Source organism: Xiphophorus maculatus, chromosome 15 (assembly GCF_002775205.1).
Source record: "Xiphophorus maculatus strain JP 163 A chromosome 15, X_maculatus-5.0-male, whole genome shotgun sequence".
NCBI lineage: Eukaryota > Metazoa > Chordata > Actinopteri > Cyprinodontiformes > Poeciliidae > Xiphophorus > Xiphophorus maculatus.
In genome coordinates, this window is record NC_036457.1 from 14087930 (window position 1) to 14112556 (window position 24627).

General features: G+C 39.3%; 2 protein-coding genes across 2 annotated transcripts; both read right to left on the bottom strand.

Annotated features, from left to right (window-relative positions):
- Window positions 1–6102: 6102 nt before the first annotated feature.
- LOC102219415 (failed axon connections homolog) lies at window positions 6103–15469 on the bottom strand. Its single transcript, XM_005808350.2, has 6 exons — window positions 14958–15469; window positions 11607–11742; window positions 11238–11434; window positions 10786–11003; window positions 10317–10433; window positions 6103–9339 (listed from the first exon to the last, which is right to left on the bottom strand). The coding sequence occupies exons 1-6, from the start codon at window positions 15197–15199 to the stop codon at window positions 9008–9010; spliced, it is 1242 nt and encodes a 413-aa protein (XP_005808407.1). The 5' UTR covers window positions 15200–15469; the 3' UTR covers window positions 6103–9007.
- A 1471-nt stretch (window positions 15470–16940) lies between these two features.
- ccnc (cyclin C) lies at window positions 16941–24101 on the bottom strand. Its single transcript, XM_005808349.3, has 12 exons — window positions 23963–24101; window positions 23569–23675; window positions 23383–23467; window positions 22457–22526; window positions 22216–22267; window positions 22081–22136; window positions 19236–19271; window positions 18790–18881; window positions 18634–18701; window positions 18447–18526; window positions 18126–18244; window positions 16941–18010 (listed from the first exon to the last, which is right to left on the bottom strand). Exons 1-12 carry the CDS (start codon window positions 24058–24060, stop codon window positions 17956–17958), a joined length of 918 nt encoding a protein of 305 aa, XP_005808406.3. The 5' UTR covers window positions 24061–24101; the 3' UTR covers window positions 16941–17955.
- Between the last annotated feature and the right edge of the window lie 526 nt (window positions 24102–24627).

Genomic DNA, 24627 nt, shown 5'->3' on the forward strand with positions numbered 1-24627 from the left:
ATGTAGAAAAAATATTGTTGATATAATAATAATAATAATAATAATAATAATAATAATAATAATAATAATAATAATAATAATAATAATAATAATAAATGTATTGGTTGACTCGTGATTTCCTTTCTGTGCGTCCGTTTACACTGTGTTTTTGCTGTTGGTTATTTCTGTACGTTTCCCCAAAACGCTGTGACGAAACAGACCGAGACTGTCCGACTGGAGCCTTCAGAGGGATCCAGTTTACTTTGGCCTTGCTTCCTTTAAGTAAAAAGAACGGTGGACATATTTAAAGTGACCCTGATCCCGTCAGATGAGAAGACTGTGTTTTTTTTTTAAATTATTATTATTAAAAAAAAAAAAACATATGTATGGCTTTACTTTATTTGTTAACTGTGTTTTTGTTTTGGGTTTGTTTTCCATGTCAAGCTGTGCCAAAGCACAAACACAGACACGTGTTCTTGTGCCACCTTAATCCTGTGATTATGATCTGATATGTAAGACGTTTCTGTGGGGAAATCCTGCAGAAGTCGGAGATCAAATCTCTGACATATTTTGATTCAAATCTTGAACATCAGAAACTCAAATACAATGAAGGAACGATGACGGCTGCAGAGAAATTATTATTTGGTTATCATAAATAATTGTAATGTCAATTTCTAAGTCCTTTTTTTTCTTGTCAGTCAAAGGGGAAAATAACAATATGTGAAATATTAATCTGCAATACGCACAGATTAAAATATATATATATGTTGCTTATTGTCAAACAAACAATAACAGGCTTTTTTTTTTATTTTTAGATAACAGTTATAATCCTTCAGATGAATTTGAGTTTCTCGTGTAAAAGAGAGGGAGGGGAGAAAAAAATCAATAAAACCAAAATAAAAATTTATCGACCTGAAATCTGTGATCCAGCAAAGAGGGAAATGAAATCAACAATTGCACAATTTCTATCTGCTTTTTTGTCATTAAATCGTACTGGTTTTCTACAACCCTGCAGTCTTGCTCCATATTTATTGAGCTCCAAGGCAGGAAAAGGAGGGGGAAACACATGCAAAAAGCTGCTTCTTTTCTTTTTCTTCTTCTTCTTTTTTTTTTTTATCTATTCTGGCCTTTGCATTTTAATTACGGACTTTATCGCTTCGTCTCGGTTGCTTGGAAGTGTCCTTCAGCTGCTTTGCAGATGTGGGCACTGATACTGCTGTGCGGAGAGATAGCCACACTCAATCACCTGCATCTGAAATATACACCAATGGTCAGAATAATTGGGAAATTATTCGATAGTGACGGCGAGATTATTTTTTTACAGTTTCTGGGAGTAAAATGTTTTTACTAGTAATTCATAATAATGCTCAGACCGGGATGTCATTAAGATAGTCACAGGTGAGCAGTTGGAGCATGAGATGGTGCAAAGTGTATTTATTTGTTTAACATCTTAACAATTAAATATCCCTTTATTGGCAGTCCTAAAGCAAGCTGCACGTTTTATCCTACTGATGCACATAAATGTGAGATGAAAACACAAAACAGGTGCAAACTTGTTTTTACGATGACGCAATTTATTGTTGAAATATCCCGAAAATGTTTTTCTTTATTATTATTATTATTATTATTATTATTATTATTATTATTATTATTATTATTATTATTATTATTATTATTATTATTATTATTATTATTACATCTTGGATTATTTTTCCGTCACTCTGCGCCTTATCTGGCTTCAGCATTTTTGGAGCGTTCAAAACTAAATGAATAATTATAATAATGAAAATACAGCTGACTGTGATTTACATTTGGGATTCATTTAGATCTCGTCCTTTAGTTACGTTTTGTCAACCTAACAGAGGGTTTTATAACGTGGCTGGGCAAAGACTGACTTTATTGCAGCTCGCTGCTGTCACCTGGTGGTCAAACACAGCTAAGACTCTATCAATCATCATGAACGAGATACAGAGTCTCTCAGAGTTCAATGTGAGGTTAATGGCTGCTTGGATTTTATTTATTTATTAGTCAAAAAGGAGAAAGAAACGAGAACACAGAATAATGTTGATAAATATTCCAGATAAAGACCCATGTCTTCCTCACCACAACTCAGTGAGAAAGGTGGTGAGGTTTTCAAAACTCCCGAAGATTTCTTACTGGGGAAGTGCAGCAAAGACAGAAATTTCAGGGTCATCAAGCTTCAATGACAGTTTTAAGGTCAACATAAATGCAGCAGCATAGTCCTAAAGGTATATATTAAGGTAATATATATAATCAAAGGGTTCATTTATTTTTATAAGTCAAATAAAGGTTATTTCTTTTTCTTTATTACGACTCATTGCTGATTTAAATCCAAAGCTGCGTTACTCAGAAAACTATATTATGTAAGGCAATTAGAAATACTAATTAACACAGAAATGCAGGCACAATATAAAGTAAGCAGACATGTACTTCATACTTGGTTGTAGCTTCTTTGGAAGAAAAAACTGGATCCCTTGTTCAGCCAGTGGTTCTGTTAAGGTGTTCAAGAAGACCTGGTTCCTTATCAGCTTATCTGCACTGCTTGGTCTGGTGTTTCTCATCTGACTCTTCATAATGTCCCATAGATTCTCTACGGGGTTTAGATGAGACAAGTGTGATGGCCAATCAAGCACAATGACACCAAGGTCACTGAGGTAGGGGGTGGTACTTTTTCAGAGTGGACGGGTGTCAAGTCCTGCTGGGGAAATGAAATCAGCATCTCCATAAAGCTTGTCAGGAGAGGGAAGCATGGAGTGCTCTGAAATTCCCTGCTAGATGGCTTCAGTGACTTTGGACTTGATAAAACACAGTTGTTCAACAGCAGCCAATAACATGGCTTCTAAAATCATCTGTGACTTTATGCTGAACTTCAAGCTTCTTGGTTTTTATGCCTATCCTCTCTTCCTCCAGACTCTTGAGACCTTCATTTTCAAATGAGATGATACATTTATCTTCTGAAACAAGGACTTTGGGTCACTGAAAAACAGCCCAGTACTTTTTCTCTAGCCACAGGTGTGGCTTTATCTGGTTCTGTCAGTTTCCACCAATTTGTCTGCTTTTGCAGATCCTATGGGATTCCTTCACATTTTTTCTGAAATCACCTCAGGGATGATACAAACCAGACCTATACTCAAATTGTTTGGCCAATCAACGAAGGTTGATTGGCCCAAGGAATCCGGGATGAGACTGCGGTAGTTGGGGAGATGGAGATGTTGTCCAAACCTTTGTATCAATTGCGGTAGGCAAGTCCGTGTAGCGTTAACCGGAGATTGCAGTCCGTAACCAACAAACATACAGAGAGATTTTGGAGAAACTGGCTGCCCAAGGGTGCACACGCAGTAAAATCATCTCTGTGTCGATTACAACATGTGAGCGCTCACATCCCGCCCTCGACCCCGCCTGTGTTCACGCCCACATAGTGAGGAATACAGTCTCAATGGAGACACATCCACCTTGGCCAGAACCGAATCAGACACTCAGTCATAGAATGAGACTTGACTTGAGAAGGAGCATTTTACTGCCCACAGGGATTCCAATGTTGTATTGCCCTGTGGCTTAACACATGAGAATACAACAGTTGTATCCAATGTCCTGAATACATCAGCTGCACTCCACACCTCTTAGAATCTCTTAGAAAACCGGAATTGGACTTTCTTCACAACCCTTTCAATGCTGTGGTTATTTCTGCTGCTTGTGCGTATTGTTCTATCCCACTTTTCCTTCCACTCAACTTTCCATTAATATGTTGGATGCAGCATTCTGCGAACATCCACCTTCCGTAGCTCTGATTTGTCAGTGAGAGTCTGCTGGACGACTGTCAGCAGACTTTCTTATCATTACTACACATTAATGTAATAAAAGTGTTATTTATTGGGCTTCTGTAACATTCAATTGTTCTGAGAAACTGAATTTTAGGTTTTCATTCTTCAACTGGTACCCTGTCATGCATAAGTTTATGTTTTAAAATTACATTTGTGTAAAATTGAACCTGAACTAGTAAATTGTTTACTATAGTACCTAAAGAGAACCCTGAAATACATTGTTAGTTACTTAACATATTTACATATACTGGTTCCATTAAACTAAGGGTTTTTTAATGTAATATAATAGTGCCAGCTATGTCAGTTATCATAAATTAATTGTATTGCTTCATGTTCTCAGATTATGTTCTGATTTAGTGAAGTTTGCAGTTCAAATAAAACTTTGGTCATTTTATTTTACTCAGTTTAAACTAATAAGCAGGTTGAAATCTAAAACTGGGTTCATTTAGCTGCCCTTCTCCAAAAATCCAGATTTTGGTAGTTTTCTCAGCTAGAAAATGAATGCTAAGCCTTTCATTAAAAACTTTGAACAATATTTTGATCACATGGCAAAAGAAAGTACATTTCAGGAATAAAAAAAAGAAGGATGTGAATACTTGTGGGGTTGTGTTAGTTGTTTCTTTGTGTAAGGGTGTGTGTATATTCCGAGGCAGGTCTGAATCCAGCTCTCTGGAGGACCCCGCTGCCTGAATCCTGCCTTATCATCCGACGGCCATCTGCCCTCCTCCCGGCCCTCACGCTCCTACAGGCATCTCCTGCATTATTCATACTGCACACACACCCCGACACACACACGCACACACAGCTGCCACCTCTCACACTATGTATCCCGTCTGAACGGAGATGCTTCAGTATTGTTGTCAGTCCTCGTTTGTTTTCTCCTGCCTCTGTAAAGCAGACTTTGCTGGGATTCCAGTTTGTTTGTTTTTTCTTTTTGCACAATACCTGCATGATGGGCCAGAGCCATCAAACATCGCTCATTTGTTTGCTGCCGTTTTTCTCTTGCTCCTTGCTGTGCCTCCACAACTTGCTTTTTTCACATTCTGTGCTCCTTTTTGTCTGTTTCTCTGGAGCTCCTGGACAAATATAAGGGCAAAGAGTTAATCCGTCAGCAACATTGGACAGGCTTAGCACCGTCACAGGGCAAACACAGTTGGGCAAGATTAACGGACAGAAGTATAAGGTGACATGAAAAGTGTTTGCCCTCTTACAGGTTTATTCAGGTTTTTTGGTCAAATCTAAATGTTTCAGATCATCCAAAAAAGTTTATATTAGAAAATAACAACCTGAGTAAATGTGAAGTTTAATTAATAGAGGTTATATGTATCCACAACAATCTGGAACCATGTGAAAAATAATCAACCCCTACAACTGATAACTGCTGGTGTCAGATGTCAAAAAGCATCTGTGAAAACTGGCAATAGAGGGATATTGGCCCACTGTAAGATCACTTGAGTATCTGTTCACCACAGCATTTTAATAAGACTGAAGTTTAGCCTTTAACTTTAACTAGGCCACTCCAAAATCTTGCAATTTTATTTATTTTTTTAGTCATTTAGAGGGGGGAGTTGCTGGTTTGCTTTGGATCGTTATCCTGCTGCATAACCAAAACGCATAGGAGATAATTCACAAATATGATGTGAAACATTTTCAACACAAAGAAGAAAAAAAAAACCTGAAATTTCTTTGAGGGTGTAAATAGTGTTTTCAGGGCTGTACCAGAGAGAAACACCTCAAAACCTTGGCTAAAAGTGATGCATACATTCCTTTTTTTTTTTTTTTTTTTTACTGCAGGTGACGCTTCTCTGGAATATTAATCAACACCAAGCCAGTAAATAACAAGGACACACCAAAGGCAAAAAAAAAAAAAAAATCACAGCTATTTTTAATGAAATATTGAAATGAATCAATTTCCATACAGCCGTTTATCTCCAGTTGTGGTACATTCTGAAAATCTTACACAGCATTTTCTCGTAGGCCATGTCGGCGTTTTAATTAGATTTTTTATTTTTTTAACTCTCTCTTATTTACAGCCAGATGATATTTCACAAGTTTGTTGCACAAACACAGAGAGACAATGTGAGGCAGCACCTAGAGTCTACAAGCCGAAAATGTCGGGGGGGGGGTAGGCGGAGGAGCGACCATACACGAGAGTTAAGCCGGCGTTTCTGCAGTTTGGTCGTGTGGCGAGGGAAACCTCCCGTCGTCCTGAAAGGAAGGAGAAAGTTTGAACTTCATGCAGCACTTACAGAGAATCACCCGAAAACTTGGTCGAACATGCAGTCATGGCAAAACGTGGGAAGCATGAAAATGTTTGCCCAGTTTTTTTTTTTTTTATGTCTGCAGGTCAAAGGAGAATGTACATTATTGCACAGATACACAGCTCAACGTATTATTCTGAGAGCAACATGTAAACATAGGAAACACTGTCAAAATATGAGCACATAAAAACAAGAACAAAACAATTACATTAAATAAACCAGCATTGGTAAAATAATCTAAATATATTCAACAAATATAAAAAGAACTAATATAAAAATATTTAAAGCATATATTGGCCCTGTTGTAAACAATAGAGCAAACCTGAACTTTGTAGAGCCAAAAGGCAATATCATGCAGGAGAAAAATATTAAGATGAAGCATGAAAACAAAACAAAAAGTTTGCATTTTTCATTAGTTAGTTACATCACTAAACTCCTACTTCAAGGTCTCTCCCATACAGTAACTCGTGAAGGCATTCCTGTCTTCTTTGATATTAGTCCAGCAATTCTGTAGTTTTTTCCTGCCTTGCAAAATGCAGCAAGAACCTTTTCACATTTTGTCGTGTTTGTCTACAGACCTCAGTGCATGCTGTTGGGATTTAAGTGACAGAACAACAAAAAGTAGTGCTTTAACTTTAACAAGTCAATATCTGCAATGTGTGGTGTGGATAGCCTTGAAAAAAAAAACAGTGCATCTAACAGCAGAAATATTTGTGTGTCATTTAACCAAATCCAGCTGTTCTACAAAGGCCTCAGAGGTTTAGCCAGAGCATTAGTGAACAAACGGCACGATGAAGACCAAGGAACACGGCAAGGCAAGTCATGGAGGAAGTCGCAGAGATGTCTAAAGCGGGGTTAGGTTAGAAAACAGTATCCCGAGCTTTCAACATCTCACAGAATGAAAACATCGTGACGCAACTTCAAATCCACCAAGACCAGTAGCCAAGAGAGATAACTCTGGAGGAGGCTCAGATTTTCAAATCTCAGGTGGGAGAATCTGTAGATACAATTAGCCATGCAATAAGAGCTTGAGCTATTTTGCAAAGAGCAATGGTCAGAAATCTCCAATCTTTAGATGTGCCAAGCTGATGGAGAAAGACTGGCAGCTTCGATGGCAGCAAAAGCTGTTTCTGCAAAGTTTTTCTTTTTTCTTTTGCCCCAGGGACAATGAATAAAGTGCACATCTGCTGAAGCTGAAGCAACGTATCACCATTCAAACGCGCATAGCAATAAAACAAAGTGAACCTAATTTTGGATAGAAACGTGAATACTTTCCACCTCAAGCAGCTTTTCAGACGCCCCTGCTGCTGCACTGTGAGCATTTGTTGAGTGACAAACACACATAAACCCTACACCTTCCTGCTGCAGATCCAAAACAACACCACAAACCAGCTGGGGCTTTTGTCTCTCTGTAGCTAAAAAAATAATAAATCAACACAACATCAGACTTAACCAGGCAATCTATGACTAAATGAAAGGAAGCCTAAAGGCATAGTTTTGTGGGCACGTACCAGCCATGCGCTTTAATTCAATATGTGAGAATTTAGTCTTTTTTTAAAGAGATTGTGTAACGTGCTCTTAATGCTTGAATGCATCTTAGATATTTCTTTTAGCCAAAGCTGTGGCCAAAGTAAAAACACAATGTGTAAAAGTATAAAACTGTTCATCATTTTGCTAATGATTTGTCAGCAATAAAGAGCCAGACTTTTTTCTGTCATCTTTCAACGTGGTCTCCATCATTATTTCTTCAAATGATGAAGAAATAATGAAAGACTTTTAAAATGTGCTTTAGATTTATGCAGCTTTTCTCTGGTTTTCAAAGATTCGGGTGAGAAAATTGGAACAAACTGTATGTTTTTTGTTGTTGTTGTTTTTAAGATTTTCTTTGGCACCAGAGGCCTTTATTGACAGTCACCAGACAACAAGTGGGCAGACTGAGAAAGGCAAAGACATGCAGCAAAAGTCCTAAAATAAGTAAAAATAAGTTTAATAAATTTTAAGCCTGTGTGTAAATCCTGAACATTGTTTGTTTTATGCCTTAATGAAGCATAGCACAAAGTTAAGTGGCTTAGCAACCTTTGAAAGGAAACTGATTTGTCAGGCATTGATCGAAACCACTTTGAAAAATAATAAGTCAGTCTGGCTCTTTGGAAACAAGATGTACAGAAGCGATAGATGGCATTTGCACAGATTTTAAATTCCTATGTTGGATACATTCTACACTTCTAGATGTGACTGCAGGTATTACTTCGATCCATGTAGCGAAAGCAGATGGGACACAGGACAGAAGTTTTCAGGGGTCTTCTTGCTGATCGAGGACCACCATAAACTGGACTTTAAAGGAGAAACACTAACAATATTTACATTATATAACAAAGGACATAAGTTTCGGTTTTCAGATTATCTACACACTTTATATGCATAATATAATTCCGTATCCTATCCATTAATTTACTTTGATTCCTAGAAATATTTACACTGAACGGCTTGGATTCAGTCTGGCGTAGCTGCAGGTGTTGACGTAACTTCACCGAGAGGCGTTCAAGGACCAGTCAGTGGAAAATCCGCACGCGGCTGAATGGTGGCGCACGTTGCTACGAGGAAAAACAGTGGGCGCGCGCACATGTAGCTGCCATGATCACCAAGATGCCAAGTATGTAAAAGGGTTTTGCCTGCCGACGACGTGGAGAACCTGGAGGAGTCTATCAGCAGCAGCCGCGTCATTTACTCCTTTTAACTTTGCAACCTGTTGCTTTTTTTGTTGGCTACTTTCTTCCTCCACTGGAGATTTGCAGGGACACCTCTTTCTGCTCTGTATATCTGTACCAACACAAGGAATCTTCAGCTATTAAATGTTCAAAGAGGTAGGTGAGCTCTAGCTCCCCCCTGTGGGTGTGCGTATCTATGGGTGTGTGTCGTGTTTTGTCAACACTTGAGCTGGTCTATTTCAGAGCACTCGGTGTCCATGTCGGAGTCGTAGAGAGAGTGGCCCGTGGGGTCGCTGACGGGCGATGGGGGCTCCTGTGGAGTGGGAGTGTGCGAAAGGTGGGAGAGGTGGGAAAGCGGAGAAGTGTGCGAGTAAATCGTCTCCTGGGAAGTGTCTGTGCGAGAGTAGAGGCCCAGGTCTGGGAGCTTGGATGGCGTGTCACTGAGCTCAGTGGCCAGGTCGTAGCGGAAGTCCTCCAGGTCCACGAACCACTCGGGCCAGAAGCGCCGGCGGATGCGCTCACAGTACATGGCCAGGTTGATGAGCTCGCCTGCGAGGGACAAAGAGCTCAGTGAGACGAGAAAAATCAATCACTGATTTACAGCTTTTCCTCCGGAACAGCTTGAGGGAAAACTGCATTTGTTTGACCGGTCTTACAAGCGTTGTAAGGCTTTAAAGAGCATAATGCAGAGAAATTATTTCAAGACATTTTTATCTTTTAAGGCAAATCATATTGAAACAAATCTCACACAGCTACCGCAATGTTTCACTCTGCTCAAGTTTGATTTAATCAGACTGTAAAAGATTCTACTATCAAGTTTTAAGAGATTTTAGATTTTAGCCTGCGTGCTCTCTTCAGAAGAAAAAAACTTCAGTTTCGCAATCTTAGCGCTCAGTCTATATGAGTGGAGAATTTAAAAGGCTGCTGTGACGTGTAGAAAACAAACAGCAGTTTGCCATAAGTACCTGCTGCACCTCTGACTTTGCTGTCACCGGTTTCTGTCTTGTCTTTTCATTTCGGAGGAAATTACTCCAGCAACTAGATTGTTTCACCACTTCCATTTACATTTTTGCCCTGCATTACATTGGATTTTGTTGTTGGCGATACGCGCAGATGCAGCAGCTGGTAACTCTGATACGATGTTTGTTGAGGACATGCTGTTTGCCCTCTCGATGCTGCCGTTACAAAACAAGAAGCAGAACAAACACACTGATAACATCCTTCTTCTATGGGCTGTGAAACCACTGAACAGTAACGCAAATGCACAAGCAACTTCTTACTGAAGCACTTTATGCCACTTTATTACCACTTATTGTGCTATTTAAGGAGCATTTATTTATTATCACTGCTTATACGGTTTTAAGATCTGAAATGTGCCGTTTTTCTTTTTATTGTTGTGACTGCACTTCTAATTTTGTTGTCCAATTGTGCAGTGTTAGTCACATTTAGTCATTAGTTTACTCAAGAGAAGATTTTTTTTTGCATTTAGTAAGAAACATATGCATTTCTTCTTCTTGCAACCTCACCTTTGATGAGCTGCTCCGGTCGGGATCCTGGTAGAGTCCACATGGCCGGAGCCAGGTGGCCAAACACTGTAGCATCTATTGCTGAAAGCTTGGAGCCCATGATGTACTTCTTATCACCTAAGTGGGTCAAACATAAGAAAATATGTCACCACCAAATTAACAATAAAATGCAGAGAGGCTTTAGATCATTGCCATTTGGGTTTATATGTGGATAAGCAGCTGTGGTGATGCTCAGCAGATGTTATATCTGACAGGGACTCCAAATCACATCCAAACAAACACACTGATTGAACATCAGACCACAAACAAGACAAACAAAAAAAAGAAAATGCCACTAGAGGTCAGTGTTGAGCTGTTTGAGTTACCATCTCAATTACCTTGTTGCACAATGAACCGAATGCTTTTAAAATAAGTTAGATCTGAGATGTAAAGTCTGTTAATAGAAACCATCTGATAATCAAAATGTTACCTAGCAAGGTGGCCAAGGTTCGCATGTCCTTCTCCATGAGGCTGTAGACCTCCTCCTTAGAGAACCGTCCAATCCCGTGGCCGTACATTTCCCTCTTAACGATCCCGCCAGTCAGGTGACTCAGGATCCACTTGAGCAGGTCGCTCAATGGTCCGCTCACCGACAGCATCTTCTGAGTCTCCTCCAGGTTGTCCACCCACTGGCAGTAAGCCATAGTCCTGGGACACAAACAGGCGCCTTTGTTCAGCAACGAGAAAACATTTAAGGTCATTCTGTCTTTGGGGCAAAGACTAAACGAGCATCTAGTTCTTTGGACATTTTACCACTTTCTGACCAGAAACGTCGTGGCATTTCATTAAGACTTCATGTGCCAAGCAATGCCCCTCGGAGCAGTAAAGTGTCAAAACATGAAAACTTCTACTGGAATGACTACTGTTGAGATCCATTCTCACCAGTAAAAGTGTTCTTCCACCATTTTGGTGATGGCGCGAGACAAGGCCCTCTCGTGCGGCGTCAGGCTCTTGTTCAGGCTCACGCCCAGCCTCTCCTCCAGAAACTCGACGATGAACTCGGTGCCGTAGACCTGCTCCTGGTTGTACTCGATCCACGGCATCTTTCCCTGCGGCGACAGCCTCCCGTCAAAGTAGTTCTGGAGGAGATCCGACGCGATTCAGGGAGATTAGAAAGTTGACAGAGCAGACAAGGGTGGAGGGCAGGTGGTAACAGTCAAAGCAGAAATAGTTAGCCCTAGTTCAAGAAGGAGAGCTCTGATTTTTTTAACATCGTTCTTGTTTTATGATTATTATTTTTACTGATCACACCTGGTAGGGCAGGTCGGCCATACGGAGGTAGGTCTCCAGTTTAAGGCAGAAGGGGGAGAGGGAAGGGGCCCCGGATTTGGGCCGGGAGAACTGGTGGAGGATGATGGCATCTTTAGAGTCCAGCTCCTCTTCTTTTCTATGTAGAGCAAACAGGGACAGAGCTGAATGTCATAGTGTGAGCTGAGGGGATAAATTGCATCCTCTCAATATGTATCAGCGAACTCTAAAGTTTAATCTCAGGGTTTGTAAGGCTGGACTTTAAACGAGTAAAGTTAAACTTAAGGACTGGTTAACTAACTAGTAGGAAATGTCCAGTACTTTGCAAAGGTGTTTAACCACCATGAGAAAAAAGTGTGCATAGGCACCAAAGTATCTACAGATCAAAAAGTCAGGTTTTCTGTTACGTGTCAGTAGAAACTAGGGCTATCTGTTTACAAACTAAATAAAACCAAATATTTCTGAAATAAGTCCAGTAATGTTGGAAATAATTTAAAAAGTCTCTAAAGAATAAAAGTTAAAAACACAGTGAAAATGACAAAAATGCCTACTTTATTTACAAAATAAAAAAATAGAATTTCTTCTTATTTCACAACACTTATATATTTTGGAAACTAGGAATGGGTCAATTACTGTATTGTTTGTTGTTGGGTTAAAAAAACAACAACCAAAAAAACATTTTATTAAGTATCATGATTTATTCTGATAGAAATAAATTGCTGATAGTTGCACCCCAAAGTTAAATCAATTGACATTTATAGATGCTCTAATAAAAATGACTGTGACCTTGTTTTCTTGTTTTTTTTTCACAGTGTCATTTTTATGAGCGCAATAATAAATATCAATGTATTTGAAACTAATTAAATGCAATTACAGTGAGTCATTCAGCAGTACAATGTTACTGCTTCTATTGAAGTAGCTTATTTGATAATGGAGTTATATTTGTGTTTGTGGGGGCTGTAGTGTGTGCTGTGACACACAGTCCAATACAAACATTTCCATATTCAGCAATTTTAAAATATTTTAATTTACACCTTTAACTATATGGTATACTGGCACAGAATCAACCCCCACTTATTAAGGAGCCTTAAGGTTTCAGCTCTGCTGCATTTAATCTGGAGTTGAAGGAAAGATTGTTATAATTGATTTGATTCCTGCTCTCTCTGCAACTGACAGATCTTTGTTAGTTTGGGTTAGAAATGTGCAAATGCCTTCCACTGTATTTATACTCCTTGGACTCTTTTACATCTTGCTATGTTGTAAACAAACATCACAGCTCTTTATTGAGCAGGTTTGCATTATAATGAACAGCAAAAACCGACACACAACAGTTGTCAAGTTCTGCCACAGATTGTTGGCTTGATTATGACCATACTTTGACTGGCCCTTTTTAACACATGACTATGCTTTGATCTGAACCATTTAGCAACTGTGTGTTTAGTCTCACTCTGTCCTGCAGGCAGGGGAAAGTTTGCTCCAGGCTCAAGTTTCTTTGCGGTCTCTAACAGCTTTTCTTCTAGGATCGCTCTCTAATTATCTCCATCCATCTTCCTTTATACTCTGACCAGGATCCCCTGTTAAGCAACCCCACGGCAGAATGATGTCATCACCATGTTACATCACAGGGATGGGTAAGGCTAGAAAAATTGGTCGGTCTCTAATGAAGACAAAAGATTAAGACTAAATAATAATTTATGTTTAGCTTCTGTGGGAACTGAACATTATCTAGATAAAACATCTTGGACCTCTAAAATGGACAGTAAATTGGCACATTGTGCCTCAGTTAAATGTCTTTCACAAAAGTGTAAATTCAAAGACAGGCTATCCAACGTCTTTATCAGTTCACTCAAGCACTGCATATTTGAACCAGTATTCTAAAAACTGACCATCACAGAAAATAGAGCCTGTTGATATGAAGCCACTTATTGGACAGAAACACGCCTACAATTGGTCATGCTGCAGGGAGCTGTCCACTAAGTTCAGGTGCTGAAATGTTTTAAGACACCAACTAGTATCTGAGGAGCCGTCTGTTTCAGTGTGGAGCTGAAAGGTTCTCCCACCCAAACAAACCAGATTATTTTTTTCTAACAATATCAAAGACATTAGCTGTTGTTATTGGATTCAAATATCTGTGAGATGGTAATACGATGCAGAGCACACGGAGAGGCGGAGAGCTGCACTATTTACTGTCACAGCCGAACAAACAGCTTGATCTTATGCTGCTAACCAACCCCCAACCTGGCCGTCTTGGGTTACAAATACGCAATAAATCTTTTAATCTAAATAGTAAAATTCTTGATTCTCCCCTGACTTTAAGATAAATAGTAATTTTTTTGTACAGTAAGCCAATGGAGAGGGGTTTACTTGTAAAATGGAGTGAAAAAAAAGCACCCAGGTTTTAATTTTACAACCAGAAATCTGAAAAAAAATGTGGCTTGCATATATTCATTCATCCCCCTTAAGTCAATACTTTGTAGCAGCATCTTCCAATAAACTGCAAATATAGATGGATTAAACAATAACCTGTTTTTGTGTGAACCATTCCACCACAGCCCTCGCTCTATTCTCGCAAATGTTCTTTTACGTACAATTCTTGCAGCTGTAGCTTTAAACAGAATGTTCTTTTTGACAGTTTTCTACAAATGGTTGCACTACATTTTATTTAGTGGTTTCAGTGTGGAGGGGGCTCAACACAAATGGAGGTTAGAGCGTTTAAGATTTGAAAAATATGTAAATCTTTGCTTCAGCTTCTCAGCTTTGGTGTGTGTTGGTATCTCGTGTAAAATACCAATAAAATACATTATAATGGATGGTAAAAGAAAAAAAAATAGCAGAATGTGAAAAAGCAAAAGTGCCGTGGATACTTTTGGATCACACTAGATTAAACAAATCTCAAATGTCTGACATTTGCTGTAATTTCGAATGTTGTGCAAAAGTGGGAGGAAGCTGAAATTGATTTCACTTTATTATATCATAAGTGAGGCGTTTTGTCATTGAGATGCGGACAACTCATACTGCTGCTCTTCTTTATGTGAATTGATGCCATAGTGGAGCCAGTCGAGCATATGCATTGGTGGAAACCTAATGTGTTTGTGAGGATGGAGCTGGAGGAGGTGGGGGTTCCGTTACATCACAACCCACCCCTCACGATTCCTTATTTTCTGCCAGTCTGCTTCCTCACTCCGCCCAATCAGACCAGATTAAGTAACATCAAACCCTAAAGGGAAGATGCAGCAGAAATCAGATATCTAAGATGATCGCAATTCACACAGTGCTTGCTTTTATCCAACAGAGGCCTGCGGAGGGCTGAGGAGGAGCGCTTCTCCTCTGACTGCCTCCGTGTTGTTTTTCTACCTGATGGTCAGCAGTTCGTGCAGCAGATAGGCAGCGGCAGCCAGCAGGGCGCCTCCGGTCACATACAGAGTCTTCCTCCACCACGAGTCCGAGCCCAGCGCCGACATCATCCCGCCGTGGTCCTGCAGAGGGTGGGCGACGATGTACCCGTAGAGCGACAGCTGCTCATCGAAGCTCCGGTTCCGGCCGAGATCAACCACACACGACCCCGTCCAGGCGAAGCCGACGACGCGCCAGTACATGCTCGGTGTCCCCCGCAGCTTTCCGCCTCGCTTTGGCAGGTCGGGTCTGCATCGGCGGGGGCTTCATGGGTCCCGACCGAGGCGGGGGCAGAACAGCGGGAAGAGCCGGGGGGACACAAGCATCCCGTTCGGGGTTTATCCTCCAGCTACCGGGGAGGACATACTCTGAAGCCCGTCCTGAGCTTTCTGATTTGACCCCCCCGTCTTCTTCTCTACATTCTGTCAAGGCGGACCAGCTGACAGGCGATTTCCGGTTGTATTTTTTCAAAATAAAAGTTGTGTTGTTTTTTTCTCAAAATACTGAGTTCCATATAACCTTGCAACTTTCCTGACGCATGTTTTCACATTTTCCAAAGTCATACTCATAAAGAAGTGCCAGCATCATGCTATGACACCCCTTTCTTTAGCAGGGATGGGGTAACTGTTAAACGCAAGACAAATGGGCCTGGTAATAGTGAAGTAAACCTGAAATGTTGTAAAACATTTTCAGAGAAGATTGCCTTTTTGCCCCACAATGCAAGATTACATAGTGTGGAAAAAGACTTGCACCATATATTACCATACACACATCATGCCTGCAATAAAACATAGTGGCAGCAGCACTATGCTAAAGTTGGAATGAGTTGACAGGAAGATAGAAGAAAGAACAAACTTAGTAATCCTGGAAGAAAACTCTTTAAAGGCTGCAAAAGGTTTGAGACTGAGATGGAGACTTGTCTTCCAACAGAAGGACGACTAAACGTACAAGCTGAGCAGCAATAGAAAAATGTTATAAAATGTTCTATTATTATTATTATTATTTTATTCATAGTAATTGTTATAGGGGAGGACCAAATTCTCCTTAATGACACTACGGCAAATAAAATAAAATGCGGCAGCTAAAACAGCAGTGAATAAAGTACTTTTACCAGTAAAAACGGAGAAAAAACATATGTTCATGAAAACGTGGATTCTGTTACAACAAAAGCAAAATACTGATTTTAATAAAGCACAAAAGTAAAGGAGAACGAGTAAAAAACTGAACGGTGACGCTCTCTCTATGTACCTGCATATTCTGTGAAAACTATTCACTTTAGTTTTAAGTCTTCCTCAGATTTGTTTCAATTCGCTCAATTTATTTTTTTCAAAAACACACTTGTATAAAATCCAAACGACCTTTGGAGACTTTGTGTCAAGCATTGCAAAAATCCTAAGAACGAGTTTCGACTCTAATTTTGAAGGAGACATGATGTACTTTGTCCCACTACTTCCGCTTTCTTCTGCAGGCTTTGGGCTCCGAGTTATGTCACTAGAATCGACTGTACCAAAAGGTCAAGTAATACATGACAATACGGAAATAATTAGACTTTTAACTTAAAACTTAACGCATGACTGTTATAACTTTGCTCGCATTTTAAAAAAAGTTGAACTGTTTGACAATGAGTGTTGCGTATCCCCCAGCTTCACCACGAGGGGTTGACATTGAACGGGCTCCTTGTACCACTTTTATTGATGCAGTTCTGAAAAATGTTATTATCTTGAGCAGAACGTAAAAAGTTATAAAAAAAAGTATATTTTTGGCCCTTTGAGAGAAAAGGTTCGGATACCTCTGTTTTAATCTATTGAGGGGCACATGTATTATTTTAAAAATATATTTAATTTCACTGTTTAAAATGGCAGTGGGCGTGGCCTCAGACAAAATAACGTTATTTTGTTTTGAGAATTACATTTTCCAATTTTGCCAGAGAAAGCAAAACAAAGATGAGAGCAAGTAATTTATTAATACTATAGACATATTTCACATGTTACCTGAATGTGTGTGCTTTTAATAATGCCCACTCAAACACACCTTTCACTGAATCACATTGACAGACATCTGCAGGTAAATGCACAGAGATGTCAGAGCAGTTTGGTGTTTTATAAGCCGGCAGAGGGCAGATAGAAAGTAAATGACTGATAAAGCTAGTTTAGGTTAGCATTTACTCCAAACAGTTGTCAAAGAATGATTTTAAAGTTTCATAACAGAAGCCAAACACCAATGAAAATTCCAACTGATCTATCCAATAAAACAGCTGAGCTTTAGCACAAGCATGAAGCTAAACAAAGTCAGAACTTTCTTTAAGAAAGCAAAAAAAATTCAAAATTATAAAGCTATTTACAAAAGAGAAGGGATGGGGACACAGTAAAACAGTAATTTGCTTTCACAGAACTAATTTCCACTTTAAAGGTGAGCTTTTCACTTTCCATACAGTTCGATTAGGCTGAAGACTTTTCAGAAATTAAGAGTCTCGTGTCTCCAGAGCGGAATACCTCAATATAAATGCATTCAGAGAGCAGAGGTCCCTGAGGAATGAAACCCCACCCATCCTGCTATCCACACAGATAAACTGCAGCACTTGTGATCAAGTTTTACTCCAATCCCACGGAGCTCCGCGTGGAATGACTCCTCAGGGTGGTTCAAGGATGTCAGGATCATCACAATGATGGATTTTTACTGAGCGATCACATCTGTTCCCCTGGTCAGCTTCCTGCTCCACTTTTCTGCTTTATTCATATCAGAGTGGTTGGCCTAATGGAGAAGGTTGGCTGCTCACTGGAGACTTCTCAATCACTGCCTGTTCAGTCCATGAGTCCGTAATAATCAGAGAAGAAGAGGCTGAGACACACCTCCATTTATGATGATCAGTCTCTATATGATTGTGCAGTGTTTGTTTGGAAACGTTCAACCCCTCCCAAAGTTTAACATCACGGATTCACATGGAAACGCAGACAGGACGCTAAGACTGGCTGTAGGAGTTGCTTTGGTTCCCATTGGAGCTCTGATCACTTTCACTGCACAAAGCAAACAGTAAGAAACAGCCAATTAAAATATTGTTTATATGTTATTTATTTTTTTCATAGAAAAACAATGCATTTTATCCAACAATCAAAACAAAACCATTCATACCTGTTTGGAGGTGGTTTGGGTTTGGGCATCTTGTTTAGAACGGCAGCTATCTCTTTACGATCATCAAAATTTTTCCACTGGTCATAGAGCTTCAGGATGACACGGATGATTTCCAGGATCTTAAATAAAAACACAAATTAACTTCCTTTTTAAAAAAAAACAAAAACATAGTGGCACTATTTTACCAATCATTCCATATCCTCAATTGAAGGATTGTTTAACCTTTTATTTCTTGCTAAATCTCAACTAAATCTGTATTTCATTTGAGGTACACATTCCATTTACAACATAAATGCCCACTCCCACTAATATCAGTCTTACTTTGTCCATGTCCACTGAGAGCTCAGCAAACCACTGCCTGGCATCTTTTTGCTGCACAACGCAGGCAACATGAAGACAGGCTGCAGGGGGAAAAAACTGATTAAGTCAGATCCGATAAAACTTATTTCAAGTCTGTAACCAGATTACGGAGGTGGACTAAGAAAAGGCGAGAGGGAGCGACTGTTACCCAGGGCGATCATGAAGGGAGGGTAGAGCAGGCACAGATCTGTCCTGTAAGTATCATTCACTATTCGCCTGGGAAAGACACGACAGAAGACACTGAGTGACGACGCCCAAAGCAACGTGATTTAAGAGGTGAAGGACAAACGGCACGGAATCATACCAGGCCAGAGGCAGCAGCATGTCCTCCTGTCCCATGTCCTGCACGTACTGCAACAAAGGTCTGTAGGGGTGGTACACAATCAGGCAGCAGTCCTGAAACACAGAAACATTCAGATGATCACTTAAAGTGCCCTGCAAAAGCATTCATTTAACCTTTACATTTTTGTCACATTACAACCACTAATTTAATAGTACTATGCACTTTTTTGTAACATTTAGTTGCATTTAGCCACCCAAAGTCGATGAATACACCGTATGTTATGTAGGGAACAGTAAGGAAAATGTGGAAGCAGCTGATTTACTCAAAAAAGTGAATTTTATAAACTGCGGTCTCTGAATGTGCAAAACTGGTTGAGACGTGTTATTGTGACGGTAGTAACGTGATAGAAAGTGTTTAAAGAGTTATTGTAATCTCATCAAGAACAGACAGTTAAATAATTTACTTGCCATTAACTCCAAAAGGTAGAACTCACACTCCAATATCTGAAAAGACACAAACCAGGTTTGAATGGTTTAAAGGGACAACATCCAACATGTCCAGAGCTACAAATAACAAATCTTACTGGACAATAAATTGTCAATGTAACAATTGTGACAGATGTTAATATTGCTGTTTTGAGACCATTTTCAAATGGTCTATTGGTAATGGCATAATAAATCGAGTTCACCCTTTCAAAGGCCAGTACATTTGAATTTTGTAAAAAGCTCTTAGCACTGAAACTGGAAGATTTTTCAAATATCCAAAACAAAACATAACGAGAAACAATGAATAAAATTGAAATAAAACACACACATCTGATACCATAAATGAAATGGATTATGTCTCTCTAAACAACATTGTCCTTCAAAAAATATCAGAATGGAAATTAATTAGTTTATTTTAATTTATTATGCAATTAATCTATGGATTGGTTATTACCAAAGGCTAACACATGTCTGAAAAATTTGGACCAAATTAGCTACGAACCTTTCAGATATACACCGTGTTACAAACAATTATGCCGATTTTCTTAAATGGTCAATGCAAATGATGGTCAGTATAATTTTCAAGTCATGAACTATTACAGTATAAATCTAATTTTACTGAACAAAGCTCCCCATGAGAACAGTATTTTTTTCAAAAATAAAAAACTCAAAATGCACTGTTCCAAATTATTATGCACAGCAGATTTTCTAAACATTTTATGGATAATAAAGAATTTCAAACGGTCGTTCTTTGAATGTGCAGCAATAAGTGGTCACATGTACTAAAATCAAAAGCTATTTCTATCAAAAACATCTTAACAGACCGAGTTACATGTTAACATAGGAGCCCTTCTTTGATATCACCTGCACAATTCTTGTATCCATTGAACTTCTGAGTTTGTGGAAAGTTTCTGCTTGAATTTCTTTGCAGGATGTCAGAAAACCTTCCCAGAGCTGCTGTTTTGATATGAACTGCATTCCACCCTCAGATCTTCTGCTTGAGGAAACTCCAAAGGTTCTCAATAGGGTTGAGGTCAGAGGAGGATGGTGACCACACCATGAGTTTCTCCCCTTTTATGCCTTTAGCAGCCAATGACACAGTGGTATTCCTTGCAGCATGAGATGGTGCATTGTCATGCATGAGGATGATTTTGCTACTGAAGGTACGGCTCTTATTTTTTAACCATGAAAGAAAGTGATCAGTCAGAAAGTCCATATACTTTGCTGAGGTCATTTTCACACCTTCAGGGACTCTGAAGGGGCCGACCAATGATTCTCTCCCCATGATTTCAGCCCAAAGCATGACTCCACCACCTCCTTGGTGACGTCACAGCCGTGTTGGGACGTGGTGGTCATCCACCACCAATCCACTACTGCATCCATCCGGACCATCCAGGGTTGCACAGCAGTCATCAGTGAACAAGTCTGTTTGAAAATTAATCTTCATGTACGGCTGGGCCCACTGCGACCATTTCTGCTTGTGAGCTCTGATTAGGGGGCCCAATAGCAGGTTCATGCACCGGAAGCCTCTGGAGGATCCTCCACCTTGAGGTTCCAGAGGCACCAGCAGCTTCAAATAACTGCTGCTTTGTAAGGGCATTTGAACAGCTGCTCTCTTAATCCGATCAATTTGTCTAACAGAAACCTTCCTCATTATGCCTTTACTGTACAAACCCATCTTTGTTCTGAATGAGCCACAAATCTCTTCACAGTAAGATAACGCTTCAGTTTTCATTAAATATCTAATGTTTTCATACCTTGTCATATGGCACTACACTATCTGATGATTTTCATCAGCAGAGACCCTTTCTCTTTCCCATATTGCTTAAAACCTGTGGCCTGTTTAATAATGTGGAACATCCTTCTTAAGTAGATTTCCTTTAATTGAGCGCAGCAGACAAACTAATCAACCAGCTCTCTGAAATTAATTATAGTGATTCAAAGAGCCCTGACACACTATACCATCTATCAATTTAATAGCACAACAAAAAATTTAATCTTTATGACACTTAAATCCAATTTGCATAATAATTTGGAACACGGTGTATCTGTAGCTTTGTTTGGACTCTGTATATGTTGCATTAAAGTTCACTACTTTGATGTGCTTTTACAGATTTTAGTATTCTTATCTTCTTTAAGAATTCCATTACATTATTTCCAGGGACGGTGACCTTGTAGACACGAGGACTGTTGGTCTTAACCTCCAAACAAGCCCTAGACACCATCAATCTCTTTTACTATGTCTGCAATGTAGACAAGAAAAAATATGTTTACATGTCACAGGTCTTTGTTAACTCATTCTGCATTGTGTGAACCACTCCCTCTTTTTGTTGCTTCACCGTGGCCCGCTGTAATTTGTAGCTGAGGCAGCAGTTTGTTAAAACGGTGCTGATGACGTTCTGGTAGCTTAATGCTGGCTAAAGAGAGGCGAGTGGACCTATGCACGAGCAGTAAACCTAATGAGTTTTTATCACAAGAGTGCCAACATTAGCTGTGGAATCTCACATACTGACGGACAATACTGTAGCGACAGCGTGATACAGTGTAAGGAATTCCTGGTAAGCTGAAAAGGCAGTACATAAATAACTGCACAGGAAGCAGCAGTATGAATAGTTTGGGTCATCGTCTGGCATTTAGTTAGTTATGGGGTTGATTTTGGAGATTTTGGTTATGACTAGGTTGCCAGAAGAAAACGTTGTCGTTTATGTCTACTTTCAACGTTTAGGTAGAAATGTAATTATGAGCTTAAAAACACTTACAAGCTACCATTGACTCTCAATATCTCAAAGTTGTAAGATCAAATTAAAAAAGTAAAAAATTTACTTACATGATTCATTCTGTAGGGAAACTCCTTTGGAAAGGCGTAGGAAAATCTCGTTTTCACTGTTTAAGGAAAAGTGAATATTAAGTGAAGAACACTGTGAAAATGTACTTTCAATTTTCATTGAATGTGTTCACGTACACACAGACGTCGCCGCAGAAATCAGCCTGGTGTTGGACACAACTCCAAATTCCTGGAGGAAGGTAAATATGAATATTACGTTCAGGCAAACACACAACGCAACTTAAATTGCAACAATAAAGAAGAAGAAGGCAAATAGAACAATGCATAAAACGAACAAAAAGCAAAACGAGAAGTTTTATCCAACAACCTGAGGTGGTAAAATTAGGGTGCAAACACTTTTGCCTTGAAATGTCCTTACTTCAACTTTAGAGGCCAGGAAAACACAGGTAGGAGCCATGAGCACAGGATCGATGCTTTTAAGAGAATACCTGGAAATACAACAGCAGCAGGTAAAACATGTTTCTGACAAACAGCAAAGAGATGGAGAGCACATGGAGCAAAGACTGAGCTTAGACTAGAGCTGAAATGTAAAATACAACAGAGCGCATAAAAGTTCTGCAAAATTAAGTACAGTTTACATCCTGATATGGTGGACTTGAAATTGATTACATCGTGTTGTTTTATCTAAATAAATATGTTATTTTACTTAAGGCTAACATGATCATCATCTAGCCCAGGGGTGCCCAAAGTGGGTCCTCGAGGGCCGGCATCCTGCATGTTTTAGTTCTCTCCATGGTGGTAGTAACAACCATTTCAGCATGTCAGTGCTCTTCTTAGGCCCCTAATGAGCCATCATTTGATCCAAGTGCGTTAAACCAGGGAGAGAACTAAAACACGCAGGATGCCGGCCCTCGAGGAGCGCCTTTGGGCAGCACTGATCTAGCCTATACAGACTTACTGCAATGGATTCCCAAAACTGACACTAGATGCCAACACTCCCAGAGATTAATTGAACCATCCAGATGACAAATGAGAAAAAGACTAACATTCTAACATTGACCTTTATGTTGCAAACCCTACATTTGAAACTTAAGGGTATGCTGCACAGATCATGAGGGGAAAACATGCAACAGCAGCAAAACATCTTAATTCATGATGCGCAAAATAAAAATAATGAATTAGGGAAAAAAAAAAGTTAAGTCTCATTGTCCCATCACAGCATTTTCAAATGAACCTAAGAATCTTTCTTGAATGTCTTCTAAACTAACTTTCTTTCCCACGATCAGAAGTTAGCAGAAATAAAATCTTACCGGACTCTACAGCAGTAAACTATAAGCAGCTTACCTGGCATAGAAGCGTTTAAAGTACACTGTGGCAGTAGCAATGACCTGCTGTCTGAGCTTCAGGTGCTCACCCAGAGCCTGGATCACTGAAACACACAGGATACGAAATGCATGTCAAACAGAAACCAAAGCATTTGGTGCTACTATTGACACATGTAAGGTTACAGTTTAATTTAGTTCAAAATACCGTTTGCGAAAAAGATCTGCAGCTTCCAATACTCCTCTTCTGTGAGGAACTTCAGGTCCTTCTGTCGCTCTTTCATCAGATCCTGTTTATCCAGAACCCACTGCAGACTTTTGAGGGGGGGAAAAAAATAACATTTTAATAAACGCACACAAACCAAGCTCACACGCTGCACAATAAAAGAAGTGCAAACTTCTATAACAAAAATAGAGATTCCCGCTTCATTTGAAGCTTGAATGTCTTCTCTTTCTGTTTTTATTTAAAGAAGATATTTTTCAGTGAGCATCAATAGTTTTGAGAAACTAGCCCCGATTAGCCGCGAAGACAGCTAGGCCTCACAACAAAGACACAAAAACAAAATAAAGAAGTAACATGTCGAAAGTTTCTGAAAACTCACTAATGAGAACTCTGCCAGAAGTTTCCCGCCATGTCCAAGACGTTTATGTAAAGGAAAATATTTTTGTATCGATAATATTCCCCCACAAAGGAACGCATACAGCAACGAAAGTAGATCTGCTAGCTACAACGGGAGTAACATCAAATACCTTCCGGGTACCGCTTAGTATTATTTGGTTCCGTCTCTTTCAGTGTAACTTTAAAATTCTTAAACTCAAGCGTGTCTCATCGTTTAAATTGAATAAATATGAGAAATAAAACTCACATTGACAAATAAATATGCATACATTTGCAATAAAGTAAGTGTGTGTGTCTATGTTATCTAGTCATGAGTGAAATAAAGAAAATAAACTCCTTTTTTGATTATTGGGTTATTTAAAAGCAAGTAAGATATGTTGTGAAACTATTTAAAAGTAACTTCATTGTGTAGAAACACACAACATGTGCCTTAGTCTCCCTGTGAACACTTGAAGTCAAATTCAAACAAGCTATGACTGTCTTTAACAAGTCATATATAAAAGCTAAAAGCTGATGTTTTATCCTTTAACTTAAATTTCATACAGTAGACATCCTTTTTATTAAAATTTCAGCATAAAATACTTTAACTTTTACAGGGCGGCCAGCAAGTTAATGCATCCTCATGACAGTTCTTTTCTGTCAACAGGC